General features: G+C 61.4%; 1 protein-coding gene across 2 annotated transcripts; it reads right to left on the reverse strand.

The window, feature by feature from the left end:
- Positions 1-3,145: 3,145 nt before the first annotated feature.
- Positions 3,146-18,682, reverse strand: TSC22D3 (TSC22 domain family member 3). 2 transcript variants are annotated; one of them, XM_033072481.2, is made up of 3 exons: positions 18,310-18,682; positions 4,918-4,969; positions 3,146-4,399 (listed from the first exon to the last, which is right to left on the reverse strand). In XM_033072481.2, the coding sequence occupies exons 1-3, from the start codon at positions 18,630-18,632 to the stop codon at positions 4,154-4,156; spliced, it is 621 nt and encodes a 206-aa protein (XP_032928372.1). In that variant the 5' UTR covers positions 18,633-18,682; the 3' UTR covers positions 3,146-4,153. The 2 variants fall into 2 exon arrangements, with proteins under 2 accessions (XP_032928372.1, XP_032928371.1); XM_033072480.2 differs by lacking the exon at positions 18,310-18,682 and adding an exon at positions 5,270-5,478.
- Between the last annotated feature and the right edge of the window lie 3,003 nt (positions 18,683-21,685).

Below are 21,685 nucleotides of genomic sequence, written 5' to 3' on the forward strand. Positions count from 1 at the left end.
TCCCAGTCCTGAGCAGAGGGCACAGGCCTGGGCTGGCTCCCAAGCTGTACAAGGGTGACATGGCACCAGGACAACAACAGCCGGTGCTGGTTTGAGACCCACAGCACGGGGACAGCCGGTGCTGGTTTGGGACCCACAGCACGGGGACAGCTGGTGCTGGTTTGGGACCCACAGCATGGGGACAGCTGGTGCTGGTTTGGGACCCACAGCATGGGGACAGCTGGTGCTGGTTTGGGACCCACAGCACGGGGCAGCCGGTGCTGGTTTGGTACATGCTGCCACTGCCCCACAGGTGCTGGTGCCCATGGGCTGACAGTGCTGGCAAAGAGCATGGCTGCAGCGTGCCTGTGGTGGGCAGCCCTGCCAGCAGCTCCTGTGCACGTGTGCGGGAGCAGCTCCCTTCCCTCTGCCTGGCCTGGGCCTACCTGCCATGGAGGCCCGAAACCTCTTATCCAGCTGGGACTCCTTGGAGCCATGCTAAGGTCTCAGCCTGCCCTGACCTTGGAAAATCCCCCTTCCCAGGGGCCATGAGCAAAGGTGAAACTGAGGCATAGCAGAAGGGTGGGTGAGCTGTGGGGAAGGACATGGGCTAGGCAAGGACCCTGAGCTCTGGTGCACCCTTCTGCACACCCCACCCACCCTGCTGCACGGGTTCTTGGGGGTGGGTGCTGCAGGCTTGGCTTGTTGCTGGTGCATCCTCACACTTGCATCTCTCCCTCTCCAGCTGTCCCAGATGTGGGGCTCCCAGTGCTCACGGAATGCTTGTACGGGTGTCCAGAGAGGCTGCTGCATTCAGAGCCCCAGCACAGGCTGCCTGTGTAGTCTTCAGCTGGTTCTTGCTCTCGCCATGCACCAGCCCCCATGGCACCAAGCTGTGGTTTGGTCAGGGCTGACACCACGGCTTGTGCCACCCTTCAGTGGAAGCCTCCACTGTGCAGCACAGCTTCCCCTTCTGAGAGGGTCCCCGGCCTGCAAGTGGCCCTGGGCAGCTGCAGTGGGCTGACCTGGATCCATAAGTGCACCAAGGACTGCATGGAAAATCCCACACATGCATCTGTGTGCAAGGCTCCCTGAGGGCTGGGCTGGGCTGGGACATGGTGTTCGCTTTGAGGAGCAGGCAGGCACGCAGCGTTTGAGGCGCAGGGAGGGATGTTGTGTAAGGCCCTTCTGCCTGGCTGGAGTGGAATCTCCCCAGGAGAACTCAGGGAAGGAGCGCAAACGTGCAGGGCTGGGGTGTCTCCCCTGCATCCTGACCGTTGGGCAGACCCTCAGATCCTGCTGCCCTCCCTGTGCTGCTCCAAACCCCCTCCCTGTACTGCTCACCTGCACTGGCTGCACTAAGCATCACCAATGGGGCTTCCCACCCTCTGCAGCAGCACACAGTCCCCAGCCCTTTTCTCCATCGAGCCCCCGAGCTGAGCCAGTTAGGGTGGGAGACGCTGGGGGCCAGGGGAGGCCAGGTCTGGGGTGCCAGGGATGCAGGACGCTGGGGTGGGTGTTAAGCCCTAGGGCACCATGGGCAGTGGAGAGCTGGGGGCTCTGCCAGAGCTGCCCTGTGCCCTTGGCCGGCACTTTGTCACCCACAGGAAAGGCTCTGCCCACCCGTGGGAGGAAGGCTGAGCTCTGAAGCAAGTGCTGTGGGGCAGGTGACTGCAATGAGCGGGTTTTGCCACAGTCTGTTCCAGTGTGCCCCTGTGCTGTGCAGAGCCCCAAGGCTGTGGGGAGGGGACAGGGGATGGGGAAGAGGAAGCAAACAGGACTGCCAACACCATCACTGCAACCGAATGCAGCTGGATTGAGGGGTGCAATTAGAACAAATGGGGCACAGACCCCATTGCTGCAGGCCAAAGCTTCCCCAGCCAGAAGGATGGCTGCACCATTTCCCAGCACCCCCAACAGCACCTGTGACCTAGCCAGTGCAAGCACAGCTGGATCCAGCTGCCCTGAGAGGCTGGCAGCACAAGGGGCTGCTCTGTGTGCCCCACAGGCTGCTGCAGGGCCTGTGTGTGCAAGGGACAGGTATGTACATGCTAGAGGGGCCTGAACCTGTTTGCACACACACAGGAAAAGTCTTCAGACACACAGGGAAAGTCATTACACATGCACTCATGAGGCACATGTGCCCTTGCACTAGAGCACTTGCAGGGCTGCCTGCACAAGGCTGCTGTGGGGTCACCATGTTGGGACAGACAGGACAGAGATGAGAAAGCCACCCAACAATGATTTCAAGCCCCTGTGGCCTGTGTTTTGCTGTTTACCCGGTGTTTCCAGGGTGCCAACCACCCCCAGCTCCACCGTGACTCACACAGGGCTGGGGCTGAGCTGCCTCGCCCGAACAGAGACATGAAACCGTGTGAAGCTGGGCTGCCACAGCATGGGCCATGGCCACCACTGCTCCCCTGGCCCCAGGCACTGCCAGTCCAAGGATAGCTCTGGATGGCCCAGGAGGTATATCCCTAGAAACCCTGGGGAGGATACTGCACCTGCCTTCAAACATCCTCCCAGCCTGGGGCCCTGCACAAACACCTACAGGCTTGAACCTGTAGCAGCCCCAGAGATGAAGGGTTTGGGGTTTTTTTGCCCTCCCTTACATACCCCATGGGGCTGAATTAAAAGCTGGCTGTGCCCTAGAACAGGGTTGGGGCATCCCCTGCCCCTGTCCAGCACTGCTCAATCCAGATGACCTATCCTCTTACTTTCATACCATGTTTTGAGATGGCCCAAAAAGAAAAAAATAAACCAACAAATCAAAAATATCAATGATAGCTGTGAGAACAAAAACACCAGAGGAAGAGCAGAGATGGGGGTACATACAGCTCCACAAAGCCTGAGAAGAGCTTCCTTTCTGCTTGTGGCCCCAAGTCTGCCCTGCACAGGTGTGATACAGGGGACAGAGACCCACAGGTTCACAGTACTTTTCCCTACCACACATCCAGCCCCTGCTCCTATCTCCAAAAACCCACACTGGCTCAGCAAGGGCCATCTAAGGGGAGCTAAACCCCCTTGCAAAGGTGAGGAGCTGTCAGATTTTCGCAGCTGGGGAACAGCACCAGCCCAGTATCCTCACCAGTTCCATCCCAGCCTCTTTCCTAGTGCCATCATTCTCCCCCCTCTTCCCAGCCACAGATACAGCTTGGGGCACGGGTATATATAAAAAGTAAAGTTTATTGCCATTTCTGTCTAGATTTACACAACAGTCGCCGCTTCTGACATCAAAAGCAATGTCCTGTCACATCCCAGAGAACAGGCCAGAGACAGAGGGCAGCCCAGGAGCATGGGCTGGCTCCTCCATCCCAGTAGGTTGGAGCACAGCCTGCCTTGTGGCTCTGCCCAGTGGTCAGTCCAGATCCTCCCAGCGCTGCTGCATGGTTCTGTCAGGTGGGATGCCAGGGAGGAGTGAATCTGTCCCCTCCTTGGTGCCAGTTGCTGTAGTTGGCTGCCCACTGACAGGCACTCACCATTCCAGTCTGCCTTCGAGTGCCCCAGCTGTTCAGGTGGGCATGGCTGACCCACAGCGGGCACCCCACAGCCTCAGGGACACCTCTCGTGCACGTTTATTCATAGATATAGCTACAGAAGATGCCCAAACTAACAAAACAAGCTTTTTTTCCTTGTAATCCCCACCATGCTGTGCATTCAGCCAGTCTACGCTGCAGCTGCCACCCCTGGTGCTGCTCAGTCTGGCTCAGGCTCCAGTAGGCTCCTGGGTGGCGTGTGGGACACATCTGCTTCGCTCACTAAAATCGGTCTCCCTCCAGTGTCACGCTTTGCCAGAAAGAGACACCCCCCTGCAGAATGCAACCACAGCCTGGGGCTGGACGTGTGCTCCTCCAGCCATGGGTCACCACCGTGGTGCCAAGCACTGCCCAGCTCTGCCCCTCAGCAGAGCCCAGGGCAGGTACCACAGATCTCCTCCTGGCACCTGCTGGGCGGTGGGATGGGAAGGGGGTCAGCTGCCCCTGCCTTCCTTGCAAAAGAGCATCCTCATGAAGGAAATGGCCACTGGCTCTGCAGGCTGGCCAGGGCTGCCCGAGGGCACAGCTCAGTGCCAGGGTCTGGCAGTCCTTCGTGTGAGATGAAGGCGGAAACGATTTTGCAGGAGATTAAGTAGAAAGAGTTCTGTGGCTCTGCCCACCCCGAGGACAGAGCCACCTTACACCGCAGAGCCCCCAGAGTACTGGGCTGGGGCAGCCACCCCGGAGCTCTGCTCCTCAGGGCACAGCACCTCTGCTGGGAGCCGGGACTGGAACTTCTCCAGCTGCTCAGGGCTGGCCAGGGTCTTCAGGAGGCTGTTCTCACGCTCCAGCTGGGAGTTTTTCTCCAACAGTTCCTTGATTTGCTCTTTTAGGACCTCCACCTCCTCCCGCACAGCGTACATTAGATGATTTTTCACAAGATCCTGCAAAAGGCCGTGGAAGAGACAGATCAATGGAGAGTAATACCCTGAGGGTTGCTCCCTCCCGTTCTCAAGCGCTGGGGAAAGTGCCAAATGCTGCAGAAGCTTTTCCCAAGGACTATCCCTCCCCACCCCAACCTTGGAACCCCAGCCAGGGCTTGGTGCTCATCCAGCGTTAGCTCCCTCAGCCGCCATCTCTCCGACCTCTCTGCATCCAGAAACACTCTCCAGCCCCCTCCCCTGCCCTGGGATTTGGGGGGCTGGAGTTCCCGAGCACCCAGGGAATCCGGCTCTGGCAGCCCCAGACCCTGAAGCCCCCGTCCATGTCCCCCCCTGGCTCACTACGCACTGCGCAGTGCCTGGAGCCAATGAGCTCCAGCGGCCGCAGACAAAGAGCGGCTGTGCTCGGCAGTGGGATGAGGAGTGCGGACCCCCGCGGGCTGAGGGACCCCCGCCCTGGGCAGCCCACCCCGGGCACAGAACCCGCGGGTGGAAGGCGCGGGGGAGAGGGGGCAGCTCACCATCGCCTGCTCGATCTTGTTGTCGATGGCCACCACACTGGCTCCGGAGGCGCTGGAAGAGAGCGGAGAGGTCGAGGGTCAGCACCGAACACCTCCCTTGCACACGCGTCCGTGCACCGCCACACCTCGCCCCCGCCGGTGCACCGAGGCATCCCCGTCCCCACGGGAATTCAAGAATTCGGGCACCGGCCGCGTTCGTGCTTCGCTCCCGGAACAGCAGTGCCCTTCCCGGAGCAGCAGTGTCCCTCCACCTCACCCATGGGGCTGGCAGCGCCCCCCCCCACCTAGCACTGGGGCGCCCCTTCCCCCCGATCTGTGCGGCGAATGCCGGGGGCACCGGGGCTGCCCCTACCTGTTGTCGAGCTTCACGGAGACCACATCACCCCCAAGCAGGGAGGAGAAGAAAGAGATAGAAAAGTTGTGGAGCTGGTAGACAGCCACCTCCATGGGGGACTGGTACATGCCGGTGCTCATGGCTGCGGGCGCACGCACAAACACTCGCACAGACGCAGCAGAACGCACTGCGGGGGCCTCTGCGCCGCCTCCGCTTTTATCGGCGGTGCCCGCCCGGCCGGGAGGGGCGAACGTGGCCGGGACCGCCTGCTGCTCGCAGCGCCGCATCGGGGGCTGCGCCGGTACTGCCCGCTGGTACTGCCCCCCGTGCGGTACACTGCACCCCGGTATTGAATAGTGCACCACGGTACTGCCCCCCTTGCAGTACACTGATCCCTGGTACTGCATATTGACCCCCCGGTACTGCTCCCCAGTACTGCCCCTTTCTGCAGCCCCTGCAGTTAAACCACAGCACGGCGCCGTCCCAGCGCATGAACCTCCCAAATCTACACCCTCGCTCCGCACCCCTCGTGTGTTGCAAGCCGAGTCTGGGCCCCCCCGGGATGCCGAGCACAGCTCCCCACAGCCCAGAGGCCTCAGCACCACGGGCACCCCGGATGGGGGCTCGGCGGGGGGACACCCACCCCCTCTCGGGGCTGGGAGAAGGGGTGAACCCTTCTGCACTGGGAGATGCAGGTGGCACAGGGAGCCCGCGACTGTGAGGTGAGGCAGGAGGGAAAGGGGAGCCATGGGCATTCGAAATAGAACCCGGGGTGCAAAACAGAAACGGGAGTGAAAAACAGAAACGGGTTGCTAAAAAAACGGGGTGCATAACAGAAACGAGGGTGCAAAACAAACAGAAACAGGAGTGACAAACAACAGAAACGAGAGCGGAAAAACAACCCGGGCGTAAAAAAACACTCCGGGAGGGGAAACGAAAACCTGCGCGCACAGCAAACCCGGGGTGCAGAACCAACCCAGGGCACAGAACACGCCCTGAGGTTGCAAAACAACAACTGCAGAGTGCAGAACAAACCCAGGGTACAGAACAACAATCCCGGAGTGCAGAACAAACCCGGGGTACAGAACAACAACCTCGGGGTGCAGAACAGCCCTCGAATGCAGAACAAAGAGTACAAAACAAACTCGGGGTACAGAGCAAAACAACCCCGACTGCAGAGGCAACCCGGGGTGCAGAACAAGAAATCTACGGTGCAGAACAATGACCTCGTGGTGCAGAACAAATTCGGGGTACAGAACACGCCTAGGCTGCAGAACAGCAACGGCAGGATGCAGAGATAAAATCGGGGTGCAGAACAAGCACGGGAGCACTAACCACACGCCCTCACACCTCCCCCCCACCCCGGGTGTCAGACAGTCCGGGGGTACCGAACAGGGGTACCGAACCCCGCGGTGCCACACACGCACCGCGCCCGGCCCGGCCCGGCCCCGCCCGCCGTTACATAACCGCGCAGTGGGGCCCCCCCGCGGGCACGGGCGGTTGCTGCAGGGCCGGGCCGGACTGTGCAGCGCTGTCCCCGACAGTCACCCGTGTGTGCGATCCTAGGGGCTGGGGTGGCCCTGCCCACCCGGTGCTGTCCCCACTGCCCTTGGCCGCCCACTCATCTCTGTCCTCTGGATCTGGGGGACCTTTGCTTAGTGGTTGCCTGCTGCCCCTGCCCCCGGGGGCTCATCCCCTGCTGAGCATGGCGAGGCTGATGCTGGATGGCAGATCCCACACACGGCACAGTACCCAAAAAAGAGTTAGTGCTGGCAGGGCACATGTGCCCCAGGGATGCTGCAAAGGACACTGAGTGCCCTGATCAGGGGGTCCTGAATGTGCCTGGCACTTGGCTGCTGGGAGAGGCCAAGGAACCCTGACTTGTGGGTGTGCTGCTGTGCCTCCTCCTCGAGTGGGGAGGGGGAGCAGAGTGGGATTTCCCCATCCGAAAGGGAAACTGAGGCACAGTGCAGCACAGCTGCTGCTGAGCAAAAGACCTAGCCAGGCAGCTCTCCAAAACTCCCAACCCCATCCCAGGGCAGGGTGAGGATGCTGTGCTGTCTGTGAATGCAGCCCAGCATGTGCAGGTGCACTGGGACATGCAGGTTCGATGTGGGGATGTGAGAAAGCATTTTCTCCCTGGTGGGCCCATCTGGGCCACCTGTGGGGGTGATTATGCACATCCCCCTGTGTGTCAGCACTACTCCAGCCCATCAAAGCTGGAGTTTGGGGCAGAGCAGGGTGCTGGCACTGCAGAGAATAGGCAGGCGTCTGTCCCCCAAACCTCCAAGCTGGCCTGTGCTCCCCCCTCACCCACAGCAAGCCTCACTTACCAGTCCCTCCTCCTGAAGAGGCTCGGGGAGTAGGGCGGCTGGAAGGCCATGCCCCCCCGACCCTGTCCCGTTCCCTCTGCTCCGAGCAGCGATGCTGCCTCAGCGATGCTGCCTCTGTCTGTGGCTATCCCCCCAGCCTGCAGTGGCAGAGACAGCCTGGGTGGTGGCTGCATCCAGGGGCTGCAGCCACAGGGTAAACATGCTGGGAGATGACCTCAGCTGCACTCAATTGGCCCTTTCAAGGCCAATGGCCAGTGTGCCATCCCGAGCTGTGCGGGTGCCCCCCTCCCTGGGAGATGAAAGGCCTCTGTGTGCAGTTGTCCCCAGAGCGGCTGGTGGTGGGCTTGGGAGCAGCCCCTGGGACACAGCTTTGCCCTCTTGCTGGAACAAGTCCAGACCACCCACACCAGGGGTCCCTTGGCTGAGTTTGCCACTACAGCTCATGAAGCATGCTGGTTTCACTGTGGAAAAGACAGGAGAGATAGGGAGAGAATTTTCTCCCACGGTTGTGCCACCTCCTGTCTTCTGCAGAGAGGTGTCAGCAGCAGGAAGATGGGGTGGGTGGGCTGCAGCCTGCCCCAGCCCTGACAGCTGTGCCTGTTTTCCCACTGCCTGTCATATGGTCCTCCAGTCCTGGCTCAGCCTCCCTCCCAAAGGAAGCCCTAAATCATTAGTGGCAGGGACCAAGGGCTCCAGAACCAGCAGCCCAGAGCCTGGCTAGGTCCTTGTCTCACAGCTTGAGGTTTCTGGTCCCTGCCTGGTACCCTTCTGATGCAGCACTCAGGCACCGAATGAAGACCACATATTTCTGTAGCTGCTGGAGTGAAGCTGGAAAATGTCTGGGGGGAGATTGCTTCAGCTCTGCCACCTCCAATATTTTTCCCACGGAGCTGGAACTATTGCAAAAATAAACCAGAGTAAGACACTGATTTCCCTGAAGTCCTCCTGGGTCCTTGCACCCAGCTGTGCCCACACCACTGCTCGGCCACGGGCTCCTCACTCTGGCTGGGCAGGATGCTGTCAGCCTTGGAGAAGCACCAGCGAGGGATGCTCTGGGGGGATGAAGAAGCAGAAGTTTCTTTCCTGGCATCCAGCAAATGAGGGATCCCTGGGCAGCCGGTGGCCAGGGAAGGTCAGGCAGGGCAGGGGCTGCAGCCCCCTCCCGTGGGGCTCCTGAAGGTGTCACAGGGCACACACAACCACCCTGCAGCCCCTACAGGCAAGCCCTGCCTGCACATGTGCGTGCACACACAGCACACCCACACATGCATGGACGCACACGTGTGTCTGCAGCCCACAGGAGTGTGTGCTCTGCTCACAGAGGCACACCCTGCACATCCATGTGCATATTGCTCGCACACACGTGCATGTTAGTTCAGTAATGGAGCTGATAATCTGACCTGGATGCCTCTGTGACCCTGTGACACACACTTTGTGTACCAAACAAATGCTGCTGTTCTGTGTGCAGATGCACAAGTGCCCCCTCACCCCCTGCACATACTGCCCTAACATCTGCACTCCTGTGTGACACAGCCCTGCCTGTACCCCTGTGTGACACAGTCCTGCCTGCACACCTGTGTGACACAGCTCTGCCTGTACTCCTGTGGGACACAGTCCTGCCTGCACACCTGTGTCACACAGCCCAGCACAGGGCAGCTCTGTGTGCCCCTGCACAGCAAGAGGGCACCCCCAGCCCTCAGGTGTCACCTGCAACCCTGCTGGCACCTCCACAGTGGGAGCAGCAGCTCCCAGCTCTGCTGGATCCTGCTTTGTGCCAGCTCTCCCCAGGAGCCCCTCTGAGCTGCCTCAATACCCCCACAGCAGCAAGGTCCTGCTGCACCCCACAGCCCCGGCCTTGCCAGGCTGCTGGCAGCTGCCTCCTCTCTCACCACCTGCTCCTGTTCCTCCAGGCAGAGCAGGATGGGCAACACATCTCCTTGCTGTTCCTAAAGAGCAGGGCCATGGACTCACAGCTGCCCTGTGGCACCAGAGCACTTGGGGCAGGCTGGGCAAGGGGGGCCAGGGTGGGAACTGCATCCCCGAGGCAGCAGCGTGCAGCTCCTGCATCCCCACATAGTGACAGCAGGTTCATTGGGCTGGGCCCAGCTTGTGCCTGTGGTTATTTTGGTAACAGCGCAATACAGGATAATTGTGACACTAATTGTTGTGCTCTCTGGGGAAAAAAGCACCCGCAGTTGTCATCGAGCCATGAGGAGAGGTGGTGACACCAGCCAGTGATGGTATCACCCCAGTAGTGCCCTGCAGGACACTCCAAAGCTGCCAGCAGTCCCTCAGCCTTTATGCAGCCTGTGCCTCAGCCCAGAGGACGCCAGCTTCCCACTGGGTGACATTAGGTGACAACCTCCTCCTCAGCAATGGCACTTGCAGCTCTGCAGCCAGCACAGGGCTCGGCCAGGCTGGAGCAAGGGGTGACAGGGAGCAGGATGAGGGGATTATCTCTGTGCCTAGCATCCCACCCCTGCACAGTGCTGTGCGTCAGGGGACATGCCCGTTCCCCACAGCCCTGGGGACAAGACATGCCTTTGTGCTGAGCCCTGTGTGTCAGAGCTGTTCCAAGCCCTGCAGTGTCCCACCACCAAAGGATGCTCCTGTTCTGGTAGTGGCTGATGGAGCCAGAGGGGTAGTGGGGCTTCAGTAGCAGCCCTTGCTGCCCTGCTCCAGGCTGTGCTCATGGCCCTGTGGCAGTTTTCCTGGCTTGCTTTCTCCCAAGGACTCAGCTCAATGGGAGGAAGGCCCTTCAGAGGGTCTGAGGCGTGGGAAATATTTATAGCTTGGCCTCAGAGACATTGGAGAGCAAACTGGGAAAGGCGCAGAGCCAAGGCTGCCCAGGCTGCTCTGCAGAGCCAGATCTGCTCCAAGGGTCACAACAGAGTGTGAGAGGAAAAGCTACTGCTTGCAAACACACAGCTAAGAAAACTCTGTCTGCCACAGCCCCAAATCCTGCAACTGTGGCATACCAGCCAAGGGACTGGGGATGCCAGCAGCAGCCTAGTCAAGCCCTACAGGAACAGAGGGAGCTGTGCCTGGGGACAATGGGGATGGTTGGGGCCTGGGGGAGCCTGTGGCAGGAAGGGCTGGGTGTGGGACACAGCTGAGCAGCTCCAGGTCTTGTCCAGCAGCTCTATCCTGGTTCTGGAAAGGAAAGGTAATGCCAGGGGCTGCCCAAGGGCAAACAGGCAGCTGAGCCATCTGCCATGCCAGTCCCAGGATCCTGAACAGCAGCTGCCTGCTCTATGGCACTGGTGTGGGGCTGCTGTGCCAGCCCCAAGGGCTGTGGGTCTAGCATGGCCAGAGCACACTAGTTGTTCAGATCTTGGTTTCCTCTTCCTGGAGATTCCCTGGCTGAGCTGCTCCTGAGGCCTGGCACTGCCCCCAGCTCAGCTGCTGCCCTCCAGGAGCTGCGTGGGACATGCAGAAGCCCCAGGCAACCAGGAGTCCTGTGACATGGTGACCCAGGTCACCCCCATCAGAGCCTTGGAGGAGTCATAAAACCCCCAATGCAGGGCATGTGCTGCTCCAGAACAGCAGTAACTACTCCTGGGCACACCTGGATGTGCTGAAGTAGGGATGTACCCCTTGCCTGCAGAGCTGGTGCTGCTGGACTTGCCTGGTCCCAGTGCGAGTTTCAGTGAGGGAAGGCCAGAGGGGAACCTACCCCTGGGAAGGCTGGCAGGGAACATGTCCCCCTTCCCTTCATGCCCTGTGGAAGCAGAGTGAGCTCTGTGGCCATGGGCAGGGGACACAGGTGACCCTCCCTGCCAGGTAGCAGGCATGGGCAACGATTGTGGTGTGGAGACTCCTCCAGCCTGTCAGGCAGTGTGGGGTGGTGGAGGGAGCCCTGGTAGGCTCCCGTGTCCAGCTGTGGGGCTGACTGCTTCCTCTGATAAAGGTACTTGGCTGTACTCCCAGTTCTGTTTTTTTCTAGCATGCGAGTGCACACCCTCGAGCCAGCCTGCTGAGAGCTGCAATTTTTCTTTAACTGTGTCACCAGACCCTCTTCTTCCTCCTGTGCCCCTGGCAGCAGCAGTAGTGTGAGGAGGGGAGGTCAGAGAGGACCCAGCTCCAGCCAAGCCCTTGTCACCATTTGGAAGCCCCCAGAGCTACAGCTTCCTCAGGAATGCTGGCATAGGAGAGGAATAGGAAAACTGGCTCTTTGGGCTGTTAGCAGCCCTGGATCATGTGGCCAAACATCCCACCTTGCTGGTGTTTATTAACACCAGCCCCATGCTCTGCCAACCCCGTGCAGGCAACCCGGTGGCTGCCCTGCCAGGGTCTTTGGGGCACCCTCGCACCTCACTGCTCCCCACAAAGGGTCCCACAGCTGCCACACGCTGAGGTGAGAGTGCCAGGTATGGCACAGCCCAGTGAAAATCCTGCAGCTTCCTCTGAGCATCGTGCCTGGCTGCTGGGGCAGTGCAGCTAACCCCACCATGCTACCTGCTCCCATGGACCAGGGATGCCTCGCCCCAGGGAGGATGGCAGGCTGAACCCTTGGCAGAGCTTTGATCCACAAATCTGACTGCGGAGCGAAGTGTTTCACACCCATGGGCCGGAGCTGGAGTCCTGTCATTGAACTCGGTGTTATCACCCCTGTGCCCTGCCCGGCGCTCCTGCCTGGCTCCAAGCTCCACAACTGTCCCTGCTGCTTCCCTCCCTGTGTCATCCTGCACAGCTGGGTCAGCCCCAGATCCTGCCTGCCCTTTTCTGGTCCAGTTTTGGGATGGGGGGATAGAGCAGAGTTGGCTGCAATATTGAAGGGACCTGCTGCAGCACCAGGACTGCACAGTGCCCCTCACCCCACAGCAGCGGGCAGGGGGCTGCCAGCCTAGTTCTGCCCGGCCAGCCTGGGCTCTGCCTCCCCCAGCCCCTGAGCTGTGCAGGGATCCCCAGCCCCAGAGGAACCCCAGAGCAGGGCCTCTGGCATCCTCCAGACACAGTCCCAGGCCACTTTCCAGGCAGGAGCGGGCGCCCCGGAGCCCCGCTGGGCGCTGGCAGCAGCTGCCCTGCGGCGTGCGGGAGTGCCCGCTCGCTAATTGGGAGCAGCTCGTTATGTAATGAGGACGGAGCAGGGGAGCTGCGAGAGCCTGCAGCACACCCCGCGCTGCCCAGATCTGCTCTTCCAGCCCACAATAAGCCCTGTTTGTGGAACCCGCCAAGCCCTTCAACTGCCCCTTCCGCAGGTGCTGGAGCCTGGTGCTCTCCTGCCTGGCCCAGCGCTTGGGGGAGGCCCGGCAGCCACATCCCACAATATCGGGGGGCAGCTGGAGCCCGTGGGGCGCAGAGCCTGGACGGACCTGACCAGTGGCTGGAGCAGGGGAGCTGTGCTGGGCTGGCACAGGAGCCAGCACCCATAGGAGGTCAGGCAAGGACATGTAGGGCACACGGCTTCGGCACAGATGATATTAATACCCCGGCTGGCCTTTGCAAGGAATCCCGGGCATTTCAAATCAGGGACCTTCGCTGAAACCCTGCCGTCACTGACATTTCAGAACAATAACAACATGAAAGACAATCGGCTGCTGGCGGGACATGTACCTGTGGTGCTGCCGTGGCTCTCAGCAGCCAGCCCTCACCTCTCCCGTGCCAGCCCTTGGGGACAACCTGAGACCATCCCTGCCCTGGCTCTGAACCACCAGAGCAGTCCTGCTCCTTTTCACAGGCATATCATGGTGATGGTCTCACTTAAGGACATGGAAATGTCCTGTCCTGCCCCATGGCATCTGCCACCCTCTGCCAATCTGGTCAGGGCTGCCATCCCCAGGGAATTGCAGGTAGGGGTGATAAGGACTGGATCCCACCCTGATCCTGGAGTCTGGAGGGCCCAGAGTTTCTTCTCGCCACCAGAGTTGTTCTGCAGCAAAAGCCCCCACAAACAGATACAGTTATATATATATATGTAACTCAGCACACAGACAGAGGATGATCTCCTGTCCCAAAGCCAGCCATGTTCAGCACCTGGATAAATATAACTCAGAGCTCATTCGCAAAGCATCGCAACGGGTTGTGGCCTCTCTCGCCTCCCCAGCCCTCTTCCCCCAAAACACACCCTGGGGTAAAGTTGGACATGATGATCTCAGAAGTCTTTCCCAACCTAACGGGTTCTGTGATTCTCTGCCCTCTACCAACAGGGTCTTAGTGCCTCCCAAGGGCAGAATCCACCTGGAGCCTCACTGGCCTTGGCAGCTCACATAGAGCACACAGACCCATGCACGGTCACATCCCCTGGGCACACGCACATACAGCTGCCAGGCTCTGACAACATAGATCCCAAGCCTTTCCAAGCCCTTTGGTCACATGCAGGTCACGGTGCTCCCACAAAGTACAGAATCAGCTTTAACCCTCTTTGTGCTGGGCCAAGGAGGTTATGTCAGGTCCCAGCAGAGCCCGTCCAGGATCAGGCCATGTCTCACCAGGAAGGGAAAATGTGATGCTGGAGAGAGGTGGGTGATACTGGGATCAGGGCAGACCCCTGCAGTCTCTTTCAGCTCCAACCTCTTCCTCATCTTTACAGTTCAAAGCCAATAAAAATCCTGGCCGGCCTTTCCCCATAGGGCCATGCTGCCATCCCCGCCTGACCTTTAGACACCTACTTCTGCTGTGAGAGCCAAGTGCCTGCCCTAGCAGATGGGCAGTGCTGAAGAATCCCCAGAGAACCAAGATGCCAGGCTCCTGAGAAGCTGACATTGGCATCACCAGACTGGCTCAGCTGTGCCAGTCCCCATGGCCACAGCCTTGTGGTCAGGGGCAAATGGTTTCCTCCAAGGGGCTGGAGGGGCTGAGCAGGGTTCTCCTGGGCTTCAGAGAATGTTGGGAATATCCTTCCGGAGGGAGCTGGGTCTTGCAGGAGCAGGCAGGAGCAGGCACGGTGCATGGTGTGGTGGGCCCCAAGTCTGCTGGGTCATGGGGTGGGGGTCCCAGGGTGTTGGGATGGCAGTGATGGAGACATAGCAGGCTGAGCTGCCTGCCTGACACCCTCCCGAGGGTGGGAGGATTTGGGTACACCAAGGTCAGCACTTCCCAGCAGTACCAGTCACTCCTGCCCCTGAAACAAAATCCCCCTAGCATCTCAGTAGCGTGCAGGGCTTGCAACCAACACTGCAGGCCACAGGTCAGCTCTGTCTTGTGGGAGCAAAGCAAAGCAAGCCCTGGTGCATGGTCCTGGAGGGCAGGGAGACTGTCCTGGCCCCCTCCATGGCAGAGCTTGTCCCAGGGCCAGCAGAAGGAGAGCAGGACAGCTCGGTCCCACACCCACATCTCTCTCACGCTCACCCACGGCCCCTCTCCCCATCAATGTGTCCTTGTTGCTCCAGCCCACTCGACCAGCTGGAATGCTTGTCCTGGCCCTGCCACCCCGGGATGCCCTTTATGCCCTGGCTCCTCTCCTCCTGCATTGCTGCTGCAAAGTGACACCCAACAGACAGGAACAAGTGGTGCTGTGACACAAATGCCACCCTGCTACTGCTGTCCTGGCAGCTCTTGCTTGCTGGCCTGACCTTATAGCAGGAAAGGCACTGCTCTCCTGCTTTGCCCGAATTCCTGCTTCCCCCAGCCCCTCAGACAGAGCTTCCCTACCTCCCTGTGACTCCCAGGTCTAGGAGAAAGCGGCCCCAGCTTCTTTCATGGCTCAGACCAAAGGATGGGTGACTGCCCACGCTGTTGGATGGAGCAGCAGGTCTGGCAGTGCCTGCAGATGATCTGGCTATGCAGAGGTGTTGCCTCACAGCCTGGAGCAGAGTGGGCACAGGCTGGCCAGGCTGCCAGGGGGTGCCCAGGAGAGGCTCGTCAGGAGTGGCTGGCCGATGTGGGCAAGCAGGCTGGCAGGTACCTCCTCTCCCCACCCAGAGCCAGGCAAGTCCTGCTTGGATCACATCCTAGCACACACCCAGGGTGCTGCTCCCCCTGCAGTGCCCACCTCCTCCCACACCACGGGCTCTCCTCAGCCCCCCAGAGAAAGGTGCCACGTGCTCATGGGCCTGCTCTCCCTGGCCCACCCTCAGTTGGGCTTGTTTCTGGCTCTGGGATAATGTTGGGATGGCAAAGACCTTCCTGCCCACTTCACTGGCACCTGCAGGGAGAAGGTGTGCCTAGCCAGGGTGGTGGTGGCTGTCCTCCTTGTAACTGGTGCTTCCACGTGAGCTTGGTCCCTTGGCACTGTTGAGACTTCCCTTGGAAGCAGTTTGTGATGCCCTGGACATGGTGGGGAGAAGCTCTTTCTGCACAGGATTCTGTGCACTCCTGGAACAGTAGTGCTTTCTGCAGGAGCCCTGGAGGCATCTGGTCCAGAGCATGCCTTCCTTGTGCATCCCTAACAACATCCCTGTTGTGAGCAAAGGATATGGAGAGCCTAGCAGGAATCACCCAGACAGATAAACCCCCAGAGACACGTTGGACATGCTGAAATGCGTGTTGCCGGAGAAGCCCAGCACTGATTTGACCCTGACTGAATTGTGTCCCTGTCCTGAATTGTGAGATTCAACTCTGGGTTTAGAATCTGGGGATCTGTGCTGTCCTGGATGTGTATCCACACAACTGTCCCCTTGTCCTGTGTTGCTGCAGGAGTACATCAGCCAAAACAGTGGGCACCAAATAGTTTAGGTTCCCTGGTGCCAGCAGCAGGGTGCTCTTATCAGCCATGTTATCGGGGTGTTCCTCTGGCACCCACAATCCTCCGCTGTGTATGCTATGTCCTCTTGGATGTGTTGGCTCATTACCCAGAAGGAGAAAGTTCAGCCTGGAGCAAAACAACTGCAAACACAGGTGTGGGCACACCTGGCTGCAGTGCCCGGGGCCGTGCACCCGGCTCCCCCATGCTGTGCCACCTAGGGGTGACAGGGATCACCCAGGCAGCCTCCAGACCGAGGTGTCTCGACACTGGTATGACAGAGGCACAAAGCTTTGCACCACAAACACAACGTGTGCAGCTCTTGGGACACATCACACAGCAGGGCATGGAACACAGGCAGCAAGGAGTGCTGAGGGACACTGACAGGGAGAAATCCTTGTCTCTTGGCATCTCTGCTCACTCCCTACCTCAGCAGGAGCGCCACAGGTCCTGCCCCAGCAGGGATGAGCTCAAAAGCAGCCCCTGTGCCCCAATCAGTGGCCTCTGGCCCGCAGGCAGTCACTGACTGCCCCAGCCAGCAGCCCAGGCGCTTGGCTCTGACCCCAGCCCTGGCAGCTCGCGCTGGGGACAGCGTCTCGCTTCCCCCTTCACCCACGGTGCCAACTTGCTGTAGCCTCCCGGGGAGCAGGAGAACCTCTCCCGTTCCTTCTCAACGGGGCAGGTTCACTGCTCCCGTACGGGCCAGGTACCGGCGCCTTGGCGGCGGTCCCGGCTCCTCCCTTCCCACCTGAGCGGCAGTTCGGCGTTATGTAAGTGCAGGAAGAGTCTCCGCCAGGGCCGGCTCCAGCAGCAGCCTCCCGGCGTCAGACGCTGCTGGGCGAGGAGGCGGGCTAGCGCCGGGGTGGCTCACGCGTGGGGCAGCCACGTGTGAGCCCACTCGCCCGCACAGCGCGGAGCACGCCCACGGTGCGTGTGCGTGCAGGGCGGCGAGGGCGCGGTGAGGTGGCTCTGAACGCGTTCTCCACCCACGGCAGAGCAGCAATCCCCAGAGCCGCTGCCTGCTCCTGCCTGCCGTGCCAGCGGGCACACACCTGTACCTGAGGCGCGGATGGGCCACAGCTCCTCTCGGGGTGCTGGATGTGTCCCACCCGCTGAACACACTGGCGGCCTCGGGTACCTGCGGCACTGCTGGCCCAGCTCGGCTCTCCCAGGCCGAATCGGGGAGACCCAGACCTGCTGGCCCCCGTACAGGCTGCTCCCCCACAGGGTGTCACCAGCTCTCTCTGCCACCAGAGCCAGTCCCACACAGCGCCACTGCAGGACCTGAGACAGTTCTGTCCACTTCTCGCCTCTGGGGTTCACTTCCTCAGGGCTGGGGAGCCCGCAGAGTGGTGGCCCCTGGCACCTCCTGTTCAGTCTCGTCTGTCCTCGCTACTACAGCAGGGAGCAGAGCAGGGGGAAGCAGTCCTACCAGTCCAGGGAATGGATAGGAGCAGCCCCCAGCACGCTCGGCTGTGGGGGCACAGGGAGCCTGCGCAGAGCAGCCCGAGATCAGCTCGGGGCAGGGCAGAGCCACTTTCCAGGGACGGGAAGCACCACTCCGGGCCAAACCCGTGTCCACTCTGGGGAGAGCCAGGGGAGCTGCCGAAAGGGCAGGAGCTGACACTGGGACTCTCGGGATCCCTACCTAGGCTCTCAGTGACGCTCAAGATGGCTTTCGAGGCAGCATAGCTGCTTCCCAAGGAACCTGCTGTGCACTCCACGCAGGATGGGGCCGATGCTGTCTCTGTCTGTCGCTGGACACTGTCCATGCCCCCGTGGGCACTGTCTGTGTGCACAGAGGTAGCCAGGGAGATGAGCACAGAGCCCAGCGGCCAAGACACACAGCTGGGGGCTGTTGTCACTGCCCAGCAGACACAGGGCACCACAAGGCGGGCACGGCAGAGCAGATCCACCCGGACCCGCACCCAGGGGTGGGCTGGCACCACGCATGGACTCCGTGCCAGACGCGGCCTCTCCCCACCCGGATCCCACCGCCGCTGACACCCCCGAGCCCCGCGGTCACACGGGTCCCTCTCTCTTGCCAGCCCCACAGCGCTGCCAGCTCCGAGCCCCCGGCAGCTCCCGGCGGTGACACCCACCTGTGGAAGAGGAGGAGGATGGAGAGCAGGGTCTGGTCGATGTTCCTGTTGCAGATGCCCTGGTTGAAGAGGTAGCAGGGGTCCCGCACGACGGGCTCCAGCGAGTCCTGGCGCATGATGGAGCTTAACTTGTCGGTGTTGAGGTTCTGTCGGACCAGCTGCTCCCGCAGCTGCCGGAAGCTGCTCACGGTGGGGCTGCCCGGGTTGTTGTTCTCGCCCCCGGCCCCCTCCTCCAGCCCGCTCCGGTTGGCCAGGTCCAGGCAGCAGCTGCAGCAGTCCAGCCCCACGGGCGACCGGCACTCCTCCGCGGGCGACGAGGACATCCCGGGTGTCCCCGCGCCTGGCCACGGCGGCAGCGCCGGGGCCGCTCCCGGGGCCGCGGAGAGCGAGCGGCTGCAGGACGCGCCCGGTGCCGAGCGCCGCGAGCGGCCCCCGCCCGCCCCGGCCCCGGCCCCGCCCCGGCCCCGTTCCGCCCGGGTCCTGGCCCCGCCCCAGCCCCGTTCTGCCCCGGCCCCGCTCCGCCCCCGCTCCGCCCCGCCCCGGTCCCGTTCCGCTCGGGCCCTGGCCCCGCCCCGGTCCCGGTCCTCCCCGGCCCCGCCCCGGTGTCACGCGCCCCGCCCTCGCTCCGCCCCCGTCTCGCTCCGACCCCACCCCGGCCCCGCCCCGGTCCCGTTCTGCCCGCCCCGGTTCCGCCCCGGCCCAGCCCCGCTCCGCCCGCCCACTGCCCCGCCCCGAGCAGCCGCTCTCCGCCGCCCGCCTGGGCCCGGGAGAAGTTGTCGGATTGTAACATGGGGTGACGTTGGGTGGTGAAGGGCCCCGGTGCCAGTCCCGGTCCCGGTGGGGACAGCGCCCCGCTCTGCGCTCTCCGGGGGTGGCTCGGGGGCTGGCATTGCCCGCAGCATTGCTCCCCGAAGGAGCGGCGCGGGCAGCCCGCGTAGCTCCGGAGACGGGGCAGGAGAAGGGGTATGAAAGCCCCCGGATGGGACGAAAAGCCAGGAAGGGCCTGGCTGCACTGCTGGGAATCTGGAAGCCGCCTTGCCCGGAGCCGAGACAAGCACGGGTGGAACGCACCAAACCTAGGGGCTGTGGGTGCTGGGCACGTTGAGACTCGTGGCAGGTGCCCCGGGCTCGGGGATATGCAAGAGAAAATGGGGATTTCTAGGAGGAGAAGTGGCTTCCCTGGCACTTTTGCACCTCAGGGTGGACATTTCTGCCACGGCTGACCCGTACATGGGGGCTCGTGAGTGCTTGGGCGCATGGTGCTCTCCTGGTGGGGGCTGGGGCACGGGACAACACCTCAGAGAGGCGGCGACGACTGGCCCGGGACCCCGGGAATGAGATTCGGGAAGGTGACAAGGTCCCGGCTTCGAAGCACATGCAGAGATGGGGTGGGAGAGGGGCTGCAGGGCTGGGCTACCATCACTGCCAGTCGGTGAGCCCCGAGGACCAGCCCGGGGAGCCCTCACCCTTCAGAGAGATGAACAAACGGGAGCTGGTGGGGAAGGGCTGGGCGAAGGTCCAAGGGAGCAGAGCTGGCGAGGGGAAACCCCCAATGGACAGGCAGGATGTAGGGGCGGCAGGCGGATCTGTGCAGTGGGGTTGCAAAAGGAGCTGTGGAAGGAGCTGCAGCATGTGTGAAGGGCACGGGATTGATAAGAGATAAACCGGGTCAAAATCTGGCCGGGCAAAACCACCAGGGCACTGGAACAGCAGAGGTGGCAGTGCAGTGCCCGCCAGGGTTGGTGGCAGGGTGGCTGCTGCCACTTGAAGGAGCGGCAGGAGTGTCCAACAAACATTGCTGTTCCCTGTTCAGCGTGAAGAGGGAAGATGCATCTCGTGAGGATGAGGCAGTTTCCAGGCCATTAGTAATCAGGGGAGTCATGAGACTCAGATCCACCCCAGATCCCCAGCTGGGACAGTGGCCATGGTGACCTTGGGCAGGTGACCACAGTGACCTCGGGCAGGGCTTCCTGTGCCAGGCCCCACCAGACCTGGGGACTGGCAGGGTCCGGCTCCTGGTGGAGGTGGCACCAGCCTGGGATCCAAGTTTTGCAAGGTGGACGGAAATATCAGCCCTGGGATGATGCTGAAAACAGGTGAATTCCTGAAGGATGGATGACCCACAAGGTGACAGGAGTGCCCCCTCCTTCTGTGCACTGCTGGATGCTGAGGGCTGTTTTTGGGATCCTGCCTCAGCCCTTCTGGGCAATGAGGGGAGAAAGGAATTGAGCCTTAGCCATGTGCCCTGTAGCAGGGGCCAGTGAAAGGGGTCCCTGGTGATCCCGCTGTTGCCAGGACCCACAGAGACAGGAGGGCGTTGAGATTTCTTTTCTTCCATCAGTCAGGTTTCAGAGCGGCCCCCATGAGCTGCGCTCTGGCTGTGCCCCCGAACTTTTCCCCACGCCTGGTGCCCGTGGGCCCGCAGTGGCTGCTGCCATCCCATGGGCACCGGGGAAAGGACTGGCACCCCTTCCTTGGGCCCGGCTCCCCCAGTGGCTCTGCCTGGCCCTGACGGCACTGGAGGTGGCTCCGGGTGCAGATCATTGACTCCTGCAGGCTCCCTGTATCCTTTGGCTCTGCCTCCTCATCCCTCTAGCTGCACCGGAGCTGCTGCACCGGAGCTGCCACACAGGGCTTGGGGATGCTCCTTGCTCCTCATCTGCAGCCAGCACACACCATGGGCTGCCACCTTCTCCGTGCCAGCCACGATGGCCTCCCCTAAGCCCCAGATCCGGGAGCCACATCCTGGTTCAAGGTGATCAGCTGGTGGAAAGTCGGTTTCCTGTGTTTAGCTCTGGCCTTTTTGGGTTCTGCTGTTCACGGCACTGGGACAGTGCTCATTTCTGTGCACCTGCTTCCCTCAAGGGCACCCATGTGTTCCACGCCCAGATGTGTCCTTACAGACCTAAGCCTCAATGGCACAGGGTGGCGTGCTGGAGGGAGTGGGGACTCAGCCGGCTCTGGGGCAGACCAGGGGAGCAAGGACAGCTTTGGCCCCAAAGCCTGTTGCACTTAAAGAGCCTCTGTGTTACTCGTTCTGCTCTGAAAGGGATTCCCTGCTCCTGGCTGAAATGTGGGGTGCTCTGCTCCCAGCTCAGGGCAGCGACTCCAGTCCTGCCCTGAATTCTCCTGCTGCTCCCCGGACAAGAAGGAGTAGGGTACTGGGAAGGAGAGAACGGGGGAAAGTGTGGGGCTGTGAGGTCTGGGTTAAGCCAGCTCTGTGCCAGCCGTGTCCCCAGCCATGTGACATCTGTCAGTCCAGGTGCTCCAGGCACAGCCCCTCTCCTCAGTGCTCACTTTGGGAAGCCCTCCCTGTGGACTCTGGGAGTGCAGATGCACCCTGTCATGTTCTCAGGTCACCATCCCCATGAGCTCC

The sequence above is a fragment of the Catharus ustulatus genome, chromosome 14 (assembly GCF_009819885.2).
Source record: "Catharus ustulatus isolate bCatUst1 chromosome 14, bCatUst1.pri.v2, whole genome shotgun sequence".
NCBI classification, from domain to species: domain Eukaryota; kingdom Metazoa; phylum Chordata; class Aves; order Passeriformes; family Turdidae; genus Catharus; species Catharus ustulatus.